The sequence below is a fragment of the Colias philodice genome, chromosome 10 (genome assembly GCF_061535455.1).
Source record: "Colias philodice isolate Cphi_HAF_F1 chromosome 10, ilColPhil1 Martin Lab GWU primary, whole genome shotgun sequence".
Classification (NCBI taxonomy): Eukaryota; Metazoa; Arthropoda; class Insecta; order Lepidoptera; family Pieridae; genus Colias; species Colias philodice.
In genome coordinates this window covers 7,494,211-7,507,007 of record NC_143095.1, presented here as the reverse complement: position 1 = coordinate 7,507,007, position 12,797 = coordinate 7,494,211, and the positions used below count along the sequence as shown (strand labels likewise).

Genomic DNA, 12,797 nt, shown 5'->3' with positions numbered 1-12,797 from the left:
ACGGATTTCAACGAAATTCATCCTATCTAACCTTTATTATCAGACAGGAACTTACGGATTCCAACAAATATGCTTCCATTAATTGTATCCAAATTTTAGCCAATAATATTTTTTCTCTTTTTTATGAAGAAAGCTAAGTATACTCATGGCCCACGGCAATGCTTTAAGGATACGTTGGAATCTTACTGCCCCGAAAGCAGTAGACTATAACCGAATAAACCACTTGTAAACTATGTATCGTCGAGCCGCTTTTTTGAAAGTGATAATTCATACCGTTTTATACATTTCTTATTTCGCTACAATTTTTTAGACCTCTAGTAATTAGAATATTGATTAATAATTAAATATAGCCTTCAGTTATTAATAGATTTAAATGTAAAAATAAAATAATACATTCTTACTAGATTTATTAAATTAAAGCGTTACAATTAACATTTTAATAAGATATTTGAATTTTGCAACTCTTTAAACATATCAATTTGCGAATTATACTCTGCGATCTGCAAGCTCATAATATTATGCATTTACATTTAAAGTCATTGATATTAAACTTGCATCAAATGATATTTTGTAATATAGGTATTATAATATTTTTGTTTGTCTTAGTTATAATAAAATATTTCCAGCTATTATTTTCTTAAAAACCTAAAAAAAATGTTTGCTGTAATATATATTTTAATAGTTAAACTGAAAAACAACTCAACCGAGTGTGAATACGCAGACTCTATTTATTCCCCGATTCCGAGTAAAGTCAGGGCGCGTAGCTATACTTTATAAGTGACGAATACGAAGCAACATTGTTAATTACATTGCCCCAAATTCCTCCACTGTAGAACATACACGCAGTGTTAAACGATCCGAAATAATTATTTCAGCCCTCATGAAATCTTTATTTAGTTTAATTTTATCATGTCTTACAACGAAACAAATTATCTTTGTTGCATAATATAGCAATTAATACAGATATCAAGGAGGCTTTATGAATCACTATTTTTTAAACTAGTTTTATATAATAATGTAGGCATAATAAGGTAATAACGTGTTTTACTGTTAATAAATAGTTGCTTAACAACTTTAAAAGCTGTTAACAAAAACTTATAAGTTATCTTTTCTCTACTTTTTGTTCCCATTAACGCAGAAAAATAATCAGCATCTTTCCTTATCAGTCATGTATATAATATCCTGTATCAAAAATAAAATCATGTTGTGGAACATAAATATACGTTTTTAAAACGCAACAGTACCATTTCCATTCTGAAACCATTCTATTTAAGAATTCTGCACAACCGGCACTGAAGAACACTGAAAAGTGCTCTTCATATTTATAAAGTCACAGATTTAAAAGATAATTCACTTGCAGGCGGTTAATGGAACGAGGTGCCTCCGCCCCTTGGAGTCAAGTCCTGCAAGAATCCATTGGTGAAACGAGACTTAATGGGGAAGCCCTACGCGACTACTTCAGACCCCTCGAAGATTGGCTGCGAAGTGAGAACTTGAGAACCGGCGAATATCTGGGCTGGAGCTATGATGGGGACTATTGTAAATTCAGGTAATTAATAGTTAGGAAATAAAAAGGCTTAGTATGTATTAGTTTGAACTTTGAACGTAATGAGTGAACTCTACAAAATTACTAAACCAATGCAATCAGTTCATTAGAAAATACAGTCAAGCACAAGAGGTATTCACAGGGTATAAAAGACTTATAAAAAAGAATAGCGACTTAATATTAAAAAATGTAACAAATAACAAATAATGTGTACCTACTGCTTAAATCAAAAATTTTATCTTTTAGCTGCAAAATAGTTCCCGTCTGTAAACTAAGTTAAGAAACCATTATAGAGAAATATAGAAGCATTAAATATAATATTTTGAACATTTAATATTATACTATAGTTTGTTGTCCTTACAACCTTGTTTAATAAATGATTTTATTTATTTTATTAAAATATTACGTAATTTTTTCAGCATTTCAACTGCCGGTCTACAAGTGTACGGAGGTTTCTACAACGCTGCAAACAAGACATTTGACCTAACATCTTTCTTATGTATCCTGTTCACTTCCATGATTACCACCGTTGTTAGTTTAAGATTCAGATAAACATTATTCGAAAATTTCTTTGTATTTCTGTTCAAATAAAAATACAATTTTTATGTTTATTTACAAGAAGTAAAGTGACACTGAACTAAAAATATTAATTTTTTCTACATACATTTTTTTTTCTTAGCGAAGTATTTTAAGCCAAATATTTAATAACCTTATATTATTTTAAACAGGGTTAAGTATAAATACTTGTATAATGTTAATTAATTAATAATTATTATAATATGTATATTATTTAGAATATCTTAAACTTAGTTTGTAAATATTCTCAATATTTTTCATATAACAATTTATTATCTGTTTGTAAAGCGAAATATGAATAAAGAATTTCGAGTTATTTTGTACTTTTATTCATTTTTTTTAAATCCTTTTATTACCCACTAGCTTTCCGCCCGCGGCTTCGCCCGCTTTGTCTAAAACCTAATAAATTGTATACTAAAACCTTCCTCTTGAATCACTCTATCTATTAAAAAAACCATATCAAAATCCGTTGCGTAGTTTCAAAGATTTAAGCATACAAAGGGACATAGGGACAGAGAAAGCGACTTTGTTTTATACGATCTAGTGATAGTGATTAGATACACCTTTCTAGACTTAAAAAGAATGCAAGATTTAATTATTCTGAATTATCCATCCTTTTTTAATTGTAATTCGTCTTTAGTATTATTTTTTGTATAGGTATTAATTGAGAATATATAAAAGAAATGTGTGTCTTGCAGTAGCATATTCATTTGATGTCCTAAGGATTTTTTTAAACATATCTATTATTTTTCTCAAAACATCAATCAGTCGTAATCTACTAAGAAAATATGGTTATCACAAATATTTTACAAATTAATATAACAGAGAAAAATTACCATTCTAAAATACATACATTTCCTTATTCCTATTGGCAACATTCCATGGCCCACTGTTAGAAATTTGATCAACCAATATTTTCTTTAATTACCTAAAACCGAGTCAAACAAAATAGTATACCTAATGGTGCAATAATAATACGTCTTTATATGCAATAGTCTTGTTTCAGCCTAATAGTTATGTATTTTGGGTTAATAAGCAAATAACAAAATGTTACAAAACAGTTGCGTAGAGATTGATGGTTAATAATTTTGATCAATTACAAAGTAATTATATTAATTGTTTCGTTATATTGTGATGATTACAAGCTACCGATAATATTGTTATGAAGTAGGACAACGAATTTAATAACTGCGTCGGCTGAATGAACAAAATTATTGTATTAATTAAATAAAGTCTACTTTGCGATATCAATTATCGATTCTTAAGATTATGGAATTCATATTACACTAGCTTTCCGACAGCGGCTTTGCCCGTTTTCAAAGAAAAATCAGCATAGTTCCCGTTACCGTGGGATTTCCGGGATAATACCTATCCTATGTGTTAATACAAGTTACCCTCTATACGGGTGCTAAATTGCATTGTAATCGGTTCGGTAGTATTTGCGTGAAAGAGTGACAACATACATCCATTCTCACAAACTTTCGCATTTATAAAACACTAGCTTTCCGCCCGCGGCTTCGCCCGCTTTGTCTAAAACATAAAAAAATTATGCACTAAAACCTTCCTCTTGAATCACTCTGTCCGCCGCATCAAACCAAACAAACCGCATCAAAATCCGTTGCGTAGTTTTAAAGATTTAAGCTTACATAGGGACATAGGGACAGAGAAAGCGACTTTGTTTTATACTATGTAGTGATATTAGCCCAGAATATATAATTGATATTAGTAGGATTTAACAAGATAATATGTAGACTTAATACCCAGAATAGGCATTTAATGTAGGTGATACAATACCTTATTGATTAATTATTTTAATTCAAACACAATTCGGTCAAGCAGTTTTACAAATGGTACAAATGGTACATAATTTATAGCTTTTTTACAAAGAATATATAACAATAACAACGAAAAGGTGTCACAAATAAAACAGACTAACATTCGCAAACATCCCCATTTTTTACAAAGTTTCAAAGTGTAATCACACTTTAAAAAGGAATCTGGTATCTTTGTGTTAAAACAAAGGCTTGTAACAAAGCCTCATTCCCTAAAGCCTTTGCGGAAGCGTGCCTAAGTGTCTCGTGTGAATACACCGACTACTTCACAGGTATATCAACGTATACTGAATAAAATATAGTGTTACATTTAAGTACATACGAAATAAGAATGTATACAGAAGAATACTCCTCCTTTATAAAATTGATGGGTATGATACCTACTTGAAGTAGGTATTACGCATTTTTACAAACTAGTGCATGAAATAAATTGCAAAATACTTAATAAGTTATGTTACTTCGACGTGATATTTGCAACATTTGATTTTGAAGTATTCTTTTTCCTATACTAGGCTCATTTTCAATTAATAACATCGTTTTTCTTGGCGCCATATTATACGACGTAATTCAAGAAACTATACTTCATTTACAAAAAAATACCCATAAAAAATATACATCATCTCTACACGCAGACATGCTCGTAGTACGAAATTTGTAAACAAATCAGTAAAGCCAATAAATTCAAATTTATAAAATGACACTATTACTTCAAGTGCTTATATAAAACTAACATTACACAATATCCTCTCATAACGGATGCAACTGAAACACTCATATTGGATCGCCCCGACTTCACGTCGCCTCGTTTATTGAATTGCTGTCCCCTGTGCTTAAAGCCATCCAACTGATACCCATTCCAATTTGATCCCTAAACACTAATCATAAAGTTCACATTCCCAAATAAGCTTTGAAAAAATCTCCCGCTTGGTTTCAACGCCCTTGCGCGCTTATTCCTGTTTACAAATAAATATTGTTCTAATTTTTCTGTTTACATTTCATACTCGCATTGAGTTCTATTGATATAGCTACACTTCATAATTAATGTCTATTTTTTTTAATTAACAACCAAGATAAGTTTATTTCGATCATTGAAAAATTTGTAGTTTTTTCACTTTTATCAAGATTTCATTCCAATCTATCCAGCATATTATTTTGTTGTACTAAACTATAAATTTAATAACAATACTAGAGAAAGATGAAACTATTAAATAAACAAAATATTTGACCTTCTACCTGATCCAGAATACCGATCCTAAATAGTAAATTCCAATACCTTCATCTCAGAAGTTCACAACCACAGTCTTGAACTATGGCAGGTACAACTTTAACTATCAGTATAATATATTTATTCATAATTATATCAAACTTTCTTTTTTTTATATTTCAAATTAACAATATAAAATAGAATATTTATCATATCACTGCTTTACATTATTTATTTATACAATAACTTTTTAGGTTCAATTATTTAAAGCAAAGGTTCCCGCACAAAAGTTTTTGTGCCGTATTTCTGAGAAAGCTATTATGGCCGTGGTCCCGCTATTTTTTCTACGACCCGCATCGCTATCAGGCACATCCTATCACATCCCAGTCGCATCCCGGTCGCATCGTCGAAAACACGCGATCTACCCTATATTCCTTATCTCCTGGTACATTTGTATCAATCACGTCGAAATATTTGCAATAAATTGTGGTGTAATTTGTGTTTGTGTTATGTTTAAAAAAAGGTTTGTTGTTGTGTTTCAATTTATTAATATTAGATTAAAATCTTCATGCAGTTTGAATATCATAAACAATGCAACTCTATTTTTGTCTCTATGTAGCTACCGTTTATTTATTTATACTGTATTTATTTTTAATAAGCGTTATTAATTATTATTGATATAGGAATTAATTTCAAAATTAATTCCAAAAAGCTTAAAAGCAATTTTGAAAATTATTTTAAAGCTTAACGTGCTTTGCAGCCGTTAAAGTAGAGCACAATATCAATAATTTTCTTTAATAAATATGAGTTATTCTTGATTATGTTAAGTATGTTAATTATTAAATACTCTTCTCTATCTTAACCTTAATCGTTTAAACACTAAATAATTAAACTAGCACATTTTTACGACATACAAATGAGGGCAACTCATTTTTCGTCTATAAAAAATTAAATTCAATCACCAAATGTGCATGTACATCGCTAGAGTCATTAAAGCAATTTATCCTTGGTTATAAGCAGCTGCCTTATACATTAACTCTAATAAAAGTCTCACATGTCCTTCGTTAACTACTCGACCAGAGTTATGAATAACCATGTAGGAAAGTTCAAAAGCTACATTGTAGTACAATATAAAAGTGCACTGAACGTAAGGTATCAAATATATTTTAGAGTGAACATCTATGTTGGAACATCTATGAGGATTTATAATGAATAATATAAACTTTTTAGTAGCTTATGTTTATGTTTTGGTTAATTATTATTTAATAGATTATTACATTTTTCACCTCGATGGTACAATTTAGTTACATGACGAAGAAAGAAGCAAGTTGTATACCTAACATGAAATTTGAGCCAATAGTTTCAAATCATGACATAGCAAGCAGAGCTATTGTTTCATCTCTCTTCCTATAATATTTTATAACGCCCAATTCGTATGTTCTTTATATTATTATATTATAAACCAATTCATACCCTGTCCTAATATAGAAGAGCGGAAGATAGTAGTTTGGTCCCCTCAATTACGTCTAGTTACAGTAACTGTTCCCTGACAAAACATATACGCATTATTGATTGATAGTAAAGAAATAATGGGTTATTATTTATTACAATAGACGCATTTTGAGGTGCGTGGGCTGTAAATTGTAGTATATGGACAAATAAAACTGAGATATAATTTCAATATTACGATGAATTTTTCTTAGTGTTTCAACAAAGATTTATTTTGAGAAAATGTTTAGATCATACACATCGTTAATTACTACTTGAGTAATAGTTACACAAATACACAAACCATAAAATTATATTGTTTGTTGTATTTATTTTTTGCATACTTTTGTGAAATTTATTACACAAAGATACATAAACAAAAAATAGAGAGGAAAATTATCGACTGCCATCTTGTTAAAGCTTTCTACAGTAATAGATAAGTCGTAAATTATAGGTAATCTTAGTTAATGAAAAAAGATTTCAATTTCCTTGTCACTAAAGGAATTATTTTTATAAAGAAAGTCGTGTTAGTTGCCCCACGTAGGTAATATTTAAAATTTCTTTGATACATGTCTTCATTTCGATGTCACGTTTTGGAACTGTAAAATTTTTGAAAAAAATATCTGGATCTAAAGCGTCCATCAACACCCTTACAAAGTTACAATATTAATTATTAGAACATCATAATGTCTTTGTTCAGTCATCAGGAATCATTCACTGGACTAATTCCCATTGTAGTTTAATAAATGTTATTAATGACAATAGTTTTTATTCCCTCTACTAGTGTTCTCTCATAATAAAGGTCAACTAACTCGACAGGATGGGGAGCGTAAAGAGGGCATTTAAATTAATTGTCGCCTAACAGTCGTGTGATAGGCTACGTTTCCTAATTCTGATTGCATAATTCGTAATTAATACCATGGTTATTGGTTATGTCACACGGGAATTGATTCTAGAATAATCGAGACCGGTTTTGTGGTTTATATGATAGTGTTATAACTTATAACCGCACTAAAAACTGTGATTGTGACCACAATTTTTAACCACAGGGATTGGCAATTTTGTAACATATTTTTTATAATGTCACCCCAACAATTTATACGGAGTACTTTAAAAGTTTTTAAGTATATCTCAGAGTAAAAAACATTGCATTAAATACAGTTCATTTTATTCAAAAGCAAAGTGCTTTTGACATGTAAGTCATGTAACATACATATTTATAAATAGTTTTCACTTTTCAGGTAAATGGTAATGCAAATGTGGAAGGAATATATTTTTTGAAAGATGGATTGGAAATGATTAAGCGTTAAAAATGATAGTGATACAATCATGGCCTCGGACCAATATAGTGTTTTGTGTATTTACTGTGTTCATTACAATGATAATAGTGCAAGTGACAAGTTTAAGTGGTCCAAATGTCTGCATGGTACAACAAAAGTAAGAATTTTTATCCTCTTTTTGGTGCAAAAACAGTAATTTTAACGATGAAACTATTATATTCTATAACATTGCATTATGTGAATTGTACATCTTGTTTATACTTATTATTTATTTAAACTCTAGTTTACTCATTTTTCGTATGTTTAATATTATATAGTAAATCATCTCAATACAGAACTTATGATTGAATGAATTTGTTCGGAGTAATGAGTTCGAATAAATAAATATTGAGATTGATGGATTGAATGCTCTTATAATTTAAAATTAACTGACTAAACTGGCGATCTCTATCATCTATTTGAAAGACGCCATTTACCTTCTCGTATAGAAATATATTTTCTAATACTTTATAAATATACTTATATTATAAAGTATTAGAAAATATTACTTTAAATATACTTATAAGTATTATAAACATTTTCCATTTTTCCAGATACAATATCACGAAGCGTGTGAAATATCGCGCGCCGATGTCGGTCAGGACTTACGAATGGTGCTTCTCGATGCCACCACGGTGTTCACGGTGGAAAACCGAAATGCGAGATCTAACAAGATTAGAGGTGAATATTTCAACTCGCTTTTATTAGCTTTTTGTTACGTACAAATATACAGGAGGACCTTCCCCTTTAGACTACCGATTTTAGACTCGACTTTAGAGACCGATTTTGATCCATTTTAATCGGACAGATTTAATTTAAGGATAACTTTCTCCACTTATCAAGGATGGGTGACAATACAATAAATTCATGAATCAAAACATGGTTTATTTTTACTAATATGGTAGATAATTCTAACAGTAGCAAAACATCTTCTTCATTAGACAAAGCTTCTAGTATGGATTAAATTCTAGCAGTCGGTATTTAAGCCCTTTTTAATTTTCAAACTAACTAATGTAAATATCCTGAATGTAAAAATTAAACAAAGAAAACATTGAAACTAATTTCAATTTTAATTGTAAATAATAATTTAAATAAATGTGATATTTTAAAGATTAAAAAGACATAGATAATTCAGATTAATGGGTTTCAGACAGAGGAGCGTATGGCTGAAGTAGCTGTTTGCTGCCCGGGATACAAAATGAAAGATATTTCCTGTGTGCCAATTTGTCCAAACGGAAAAATGGGAACTCGATGTTCAGAAGGTGCAGTTTAACCAAATTTTATTTTACTAGCTTTCCGCCTGCTGCTTCGCACGCTTGCGTCTAATAATAGGTATATTAAAATCTTCCTCCTAAAGCACCTCCTAATCTTTTAAAAAGCTGCATGAAAATCGAATCTAAAAATTTAAGCATGCATACTGCATAGCCACAATGACTATGTTTTATAATACATTGTAGTGATACTTACTTCGTTCAAGATCGTGATATTGTGTTCCATTGGCAATTCACATCTACAACTCTTTATTCTTTAATTGTATTATTATAATGATTTTTATTTTCCTAGAATGTCCTCCAAACAAATGGGGACCGAACTGCGTTCATGAATGCGCAAAATGCTTAAAAGGATTTTGTTCACCCACCACTGGACGATGTGAATGCCTCGAAGGATGGCAAGGTGAGAGGTGGGTTACCACTATTAATACAAAAGAAATGTATATTATGAATAAGAATATTTTTCTAATTGCAATACTTGTTACGTTACTATAAATAACAATACAGGGGCCGATTTAATGACATCTGCAAAAGGTACAATGCAAAGATGGAAAGAAAACGTCCAAATTGATAAATAGCTCAATTATAATGACTTATCTATTTCTTTTTCAGCTGTAATATCCGCATGACAACAACGCCTCCGCCTGCTTTAATGGAAGAATTACTAACAACTACAAAATCTACTGTCCAAACAACTCACCCTTCTACTAAACCAAATATATTTACAAGTACGACTTTAAGAATAACAACTCAAATAACAACTAGTCCTCCTTCCAATAGAACATTTTTCTCGAAACCAACAACAAAATATATAGTAACCGAAGCCAGTAGTACTATCACAACAACTTCCCCAGAGAAGCCAACTATGTCGGAAATATTCAATGTGACATCAATTTCACATATTGATAAAGCAATTGAAAGTACAACTACAATGAAAACGCTTAGTACTTTTATATATAATAGAACTGAAACGCCTGCAGAAGGTACGTCGAACAGTATGAATACTGCGCATGTTACTTCAACAACTATTAAAATTCCATTAATTACTAAAACCATTTCAACTCAAAATCTTTCTTCTACTCCAACTCCAACATCAACTTCTACTACCACAGCACCTACGAGTAGAGCTACTTTAGGTACAACAAAAGATGTTCCCTCAACAACGGAAATGATTAGAAAAGCAGACGCAGTACAGCAATCCAATTTGACGATTCCAAAATTGAAACCGAAGGAGATATGGATAAAACCGACCCAAAAAGGCATATCCACTGAATTTAAAATTAAAGTGAATAACGATCTGTCACATGTTCGTGTAAATGGAACTAAAAATGAAATATTATCTGAAATTACTACACCAAGGACCATAATAGTTTCCATAATACCAACCTCAGTATCACACGCTTCATTTAAGAAAATAGCCTTGACAACAGCCTCTTATACACCATTAAGGACTAATGTAAGCTCGAAGAAACAAAAAAATGTGGATCTGGAGAGAATAGACGCTGGTGTTACGAAATCAATGTCGACAGAAACGTCAACACAGGCACCGTTCACTATTAAAATATTATCTTCACCGCAAAGGAATATTTCTACCTCCTTTCAGGCAAAAAATGTTACTAATGCTGTATCTAAGAATATTCCAAGAAAAGCTTTTATTAGCACTTCTTCTTCTCATTCTATTTCTTCGACCAAAGCGGCAGTTTTTAAAATACCAACATCGACAGTTAAATCGACTAACAGCATGACCAGCTCCTCAAATTCAAGCACATTTAAAAAAATCTTGAAATCTTCTAACGTTTTAACTTTACGACCTTCGACTAACATAACTTCAAAAATAACAACTCAACGTACGATAAATCTAAAAGATGAGACAAGGTATTTGAAAGATGGTATTTTCAAAACAAAAGAGTTTCCTTTGCAGACAACTACATTAAAGTCAGTCACAACTAATGTTACAAGTAAATTGAAAACGAATAGTCCAGTAAAACAGACACATAGGATTGGTCAGAAAAATGTTACTAAAACCATTTCTAACGTTCTTTCGACTGAAACTCCAACTGAAGATGAAACATTTCATATTTTAACAGAACCGGAGCATATCACAGCCGTTATGTCAGAAAAGGAAAGAGAAAAGAGTTCATTAGATCTTATTTCTGTAGTAAGTGTTGCTGGTGGTATAATGATGGCAGTAATTACAGTAGCAGTTTTAATAGTAATGTTTGAAAGATGTAGGAGACCAAGTTATGAGGATGTTAGAAAAATGAACGATATTAGGATGCAAGTAATGATCGATAATAATGACGAACCACCACCATACGTGAGGAGCATATTTCATACACCACTGCCAGGTAACTTATATTATGAATTCAAAAAGCCGTAAAGGCTTTTCTCTGGCTAATGATAATGATGATATTTCAGACGTTTCAGAAGTTTTTATATATTTTTTTTTCGTTTTCTTTTTATTGTTACTTACTAACCTTTAAAATATGTCGATTAAAACAAAAACATTAAAAATTAATATAATTTAATACTTATTATATTATTTTTATCCATTTTATAGTACATTTCCATAAATCTTCTTGTAACATAAACCTTATGGAGGAGGGCTCTCATATTATGACGAGTGTTGATGTATTATATGAAGTACACGACACATACCAAAAAAATATTATGAATTATTTCATCTTAAAAAAATATTATTAAATTCGTCCATCTTATCGTTGGCCCATTAGCTCAGTTGGTTAGAGCGTCGTGCTAATAACGCGAAGGTCGCGGGTTCGATCCCCTCATGGGCCATGTAATATTTTTGTTTTTCTTTTTAGTAACAATTATTTATTTTTTTATAGATCCACCACAATCAGAAAAATGCCACTATCAACCAATATCTACGTTGGACAGAAACTTAAAACAATTCATGAGACCAGTTGTGGTTCAAAATATTTCGCCAATAATGTTGGAAAATTTCCGAGGTAAATGATACTTTGATGATAAAATAATACGATTTCAATTTAACACACAATTGACTAATTTTCTCTTATTTTCACAGGAATACTTGAGTGTCATTACGACCATTTACCACGGAGGAACCACGATATCGGCATAATATCTACTCGGTCATCAATAGCGCCATCTATTATTCACGATGAGAAACATCATAGTGCACGAACGTCTGTTACCGACTATACCATTGATGCGTTAAAGTGTGAAGCAAAATTAGATGCAATGGACAACACGAGCTCTGAACCATTGTATGCAGAAATACCATGCTGGCGACCACCCTCTGAACACGCCGTTGAAGTCATGAATTTAAATGGTGAAGCCGTGACTGAATTATGACCTAATTAAAAAAAAACACAAGAAATATAAACTTCAGTTCATAGATGGCGTTGGTGAAGTATCAATTAAAATGAGTTTCTTGTAAACTTGTATTTTTATTATGAGTAGATTATGCCAAAGATTTTAACGTTTAATTCAAAATAATGAAGACTTTTAGTAGTAATATTAAATAGAATAATTTGTGTATGAGGATTTCATGTGGAATAAAAAAATTATGTGTTTTAA

At 30.8% G+C, this 12,797-nt stretch overlaps 2 protein-coding genes and 1 non-coding gene across 3 annotated transcripts in view; all 3 read left to right on the top strand.

The window, feature by feature from the left end:
- The window catches only part of Ance-3 (angiotensin-converting enzyme Ance-3), a 94,155-nt gene extending 91,710 nt beyond the window's left edge, over positions 1 to 2,445 (top strand). The window contains exons 11-12 of the mRNA XM_089700072.1: positions 1,361 to 1,549; positions 1,966 to 2,445. Coding sequence (XP_089556198.1) covers positions 1,361 to 1,549; positions 1,966 to 2,098 — 322 coding nt within the window. The 3' untranslated portion in view covers positions 2,099 to 2,445. The remainder of the gene's footprint in view (positions 1 to 1,360; positions 1,550 to 1,965) is intronic.
- Positions 2,446 to 5,532: 3,087 nt separating this feature from the next.
- On the top strand, positions 5,533 to 12,797 carry LOC149485293 (uncharacterized). Its single transcript, XM_089700041.1, has 8 exons — positions 5,533 to 5,681; positions 7,888 to 8,083; positions 8,520 to 8,646; positions 9,116 to 9,227; positions 9,529 to 9,646; positions 9,849 to 11,584; positions 12,083 to 12,205; positions 12,283 to 12,797. The coding sequence occupies exons 2-8, from the start codon at positions 7,959 to 7,961 to the stop codon at positions 12,570 to 12,572; spliced, it is 2,631 nt and encodes an 876-aa protein (XP_089556167.1). The 5' UTR covers positions 5,533 to 5,681; positions 7,888 to 7,958; the 3' UTR covers positions 12,573 to 12,797.
- On the top strand, positions 11,959 to 12,032 carry TRNAI-AAU (transfer RNA isoleucine (anticodon AAU)). Its single transcript has one exon. It is a non-coding gene; the product is annotated as a tRNA-Ile (tRNA).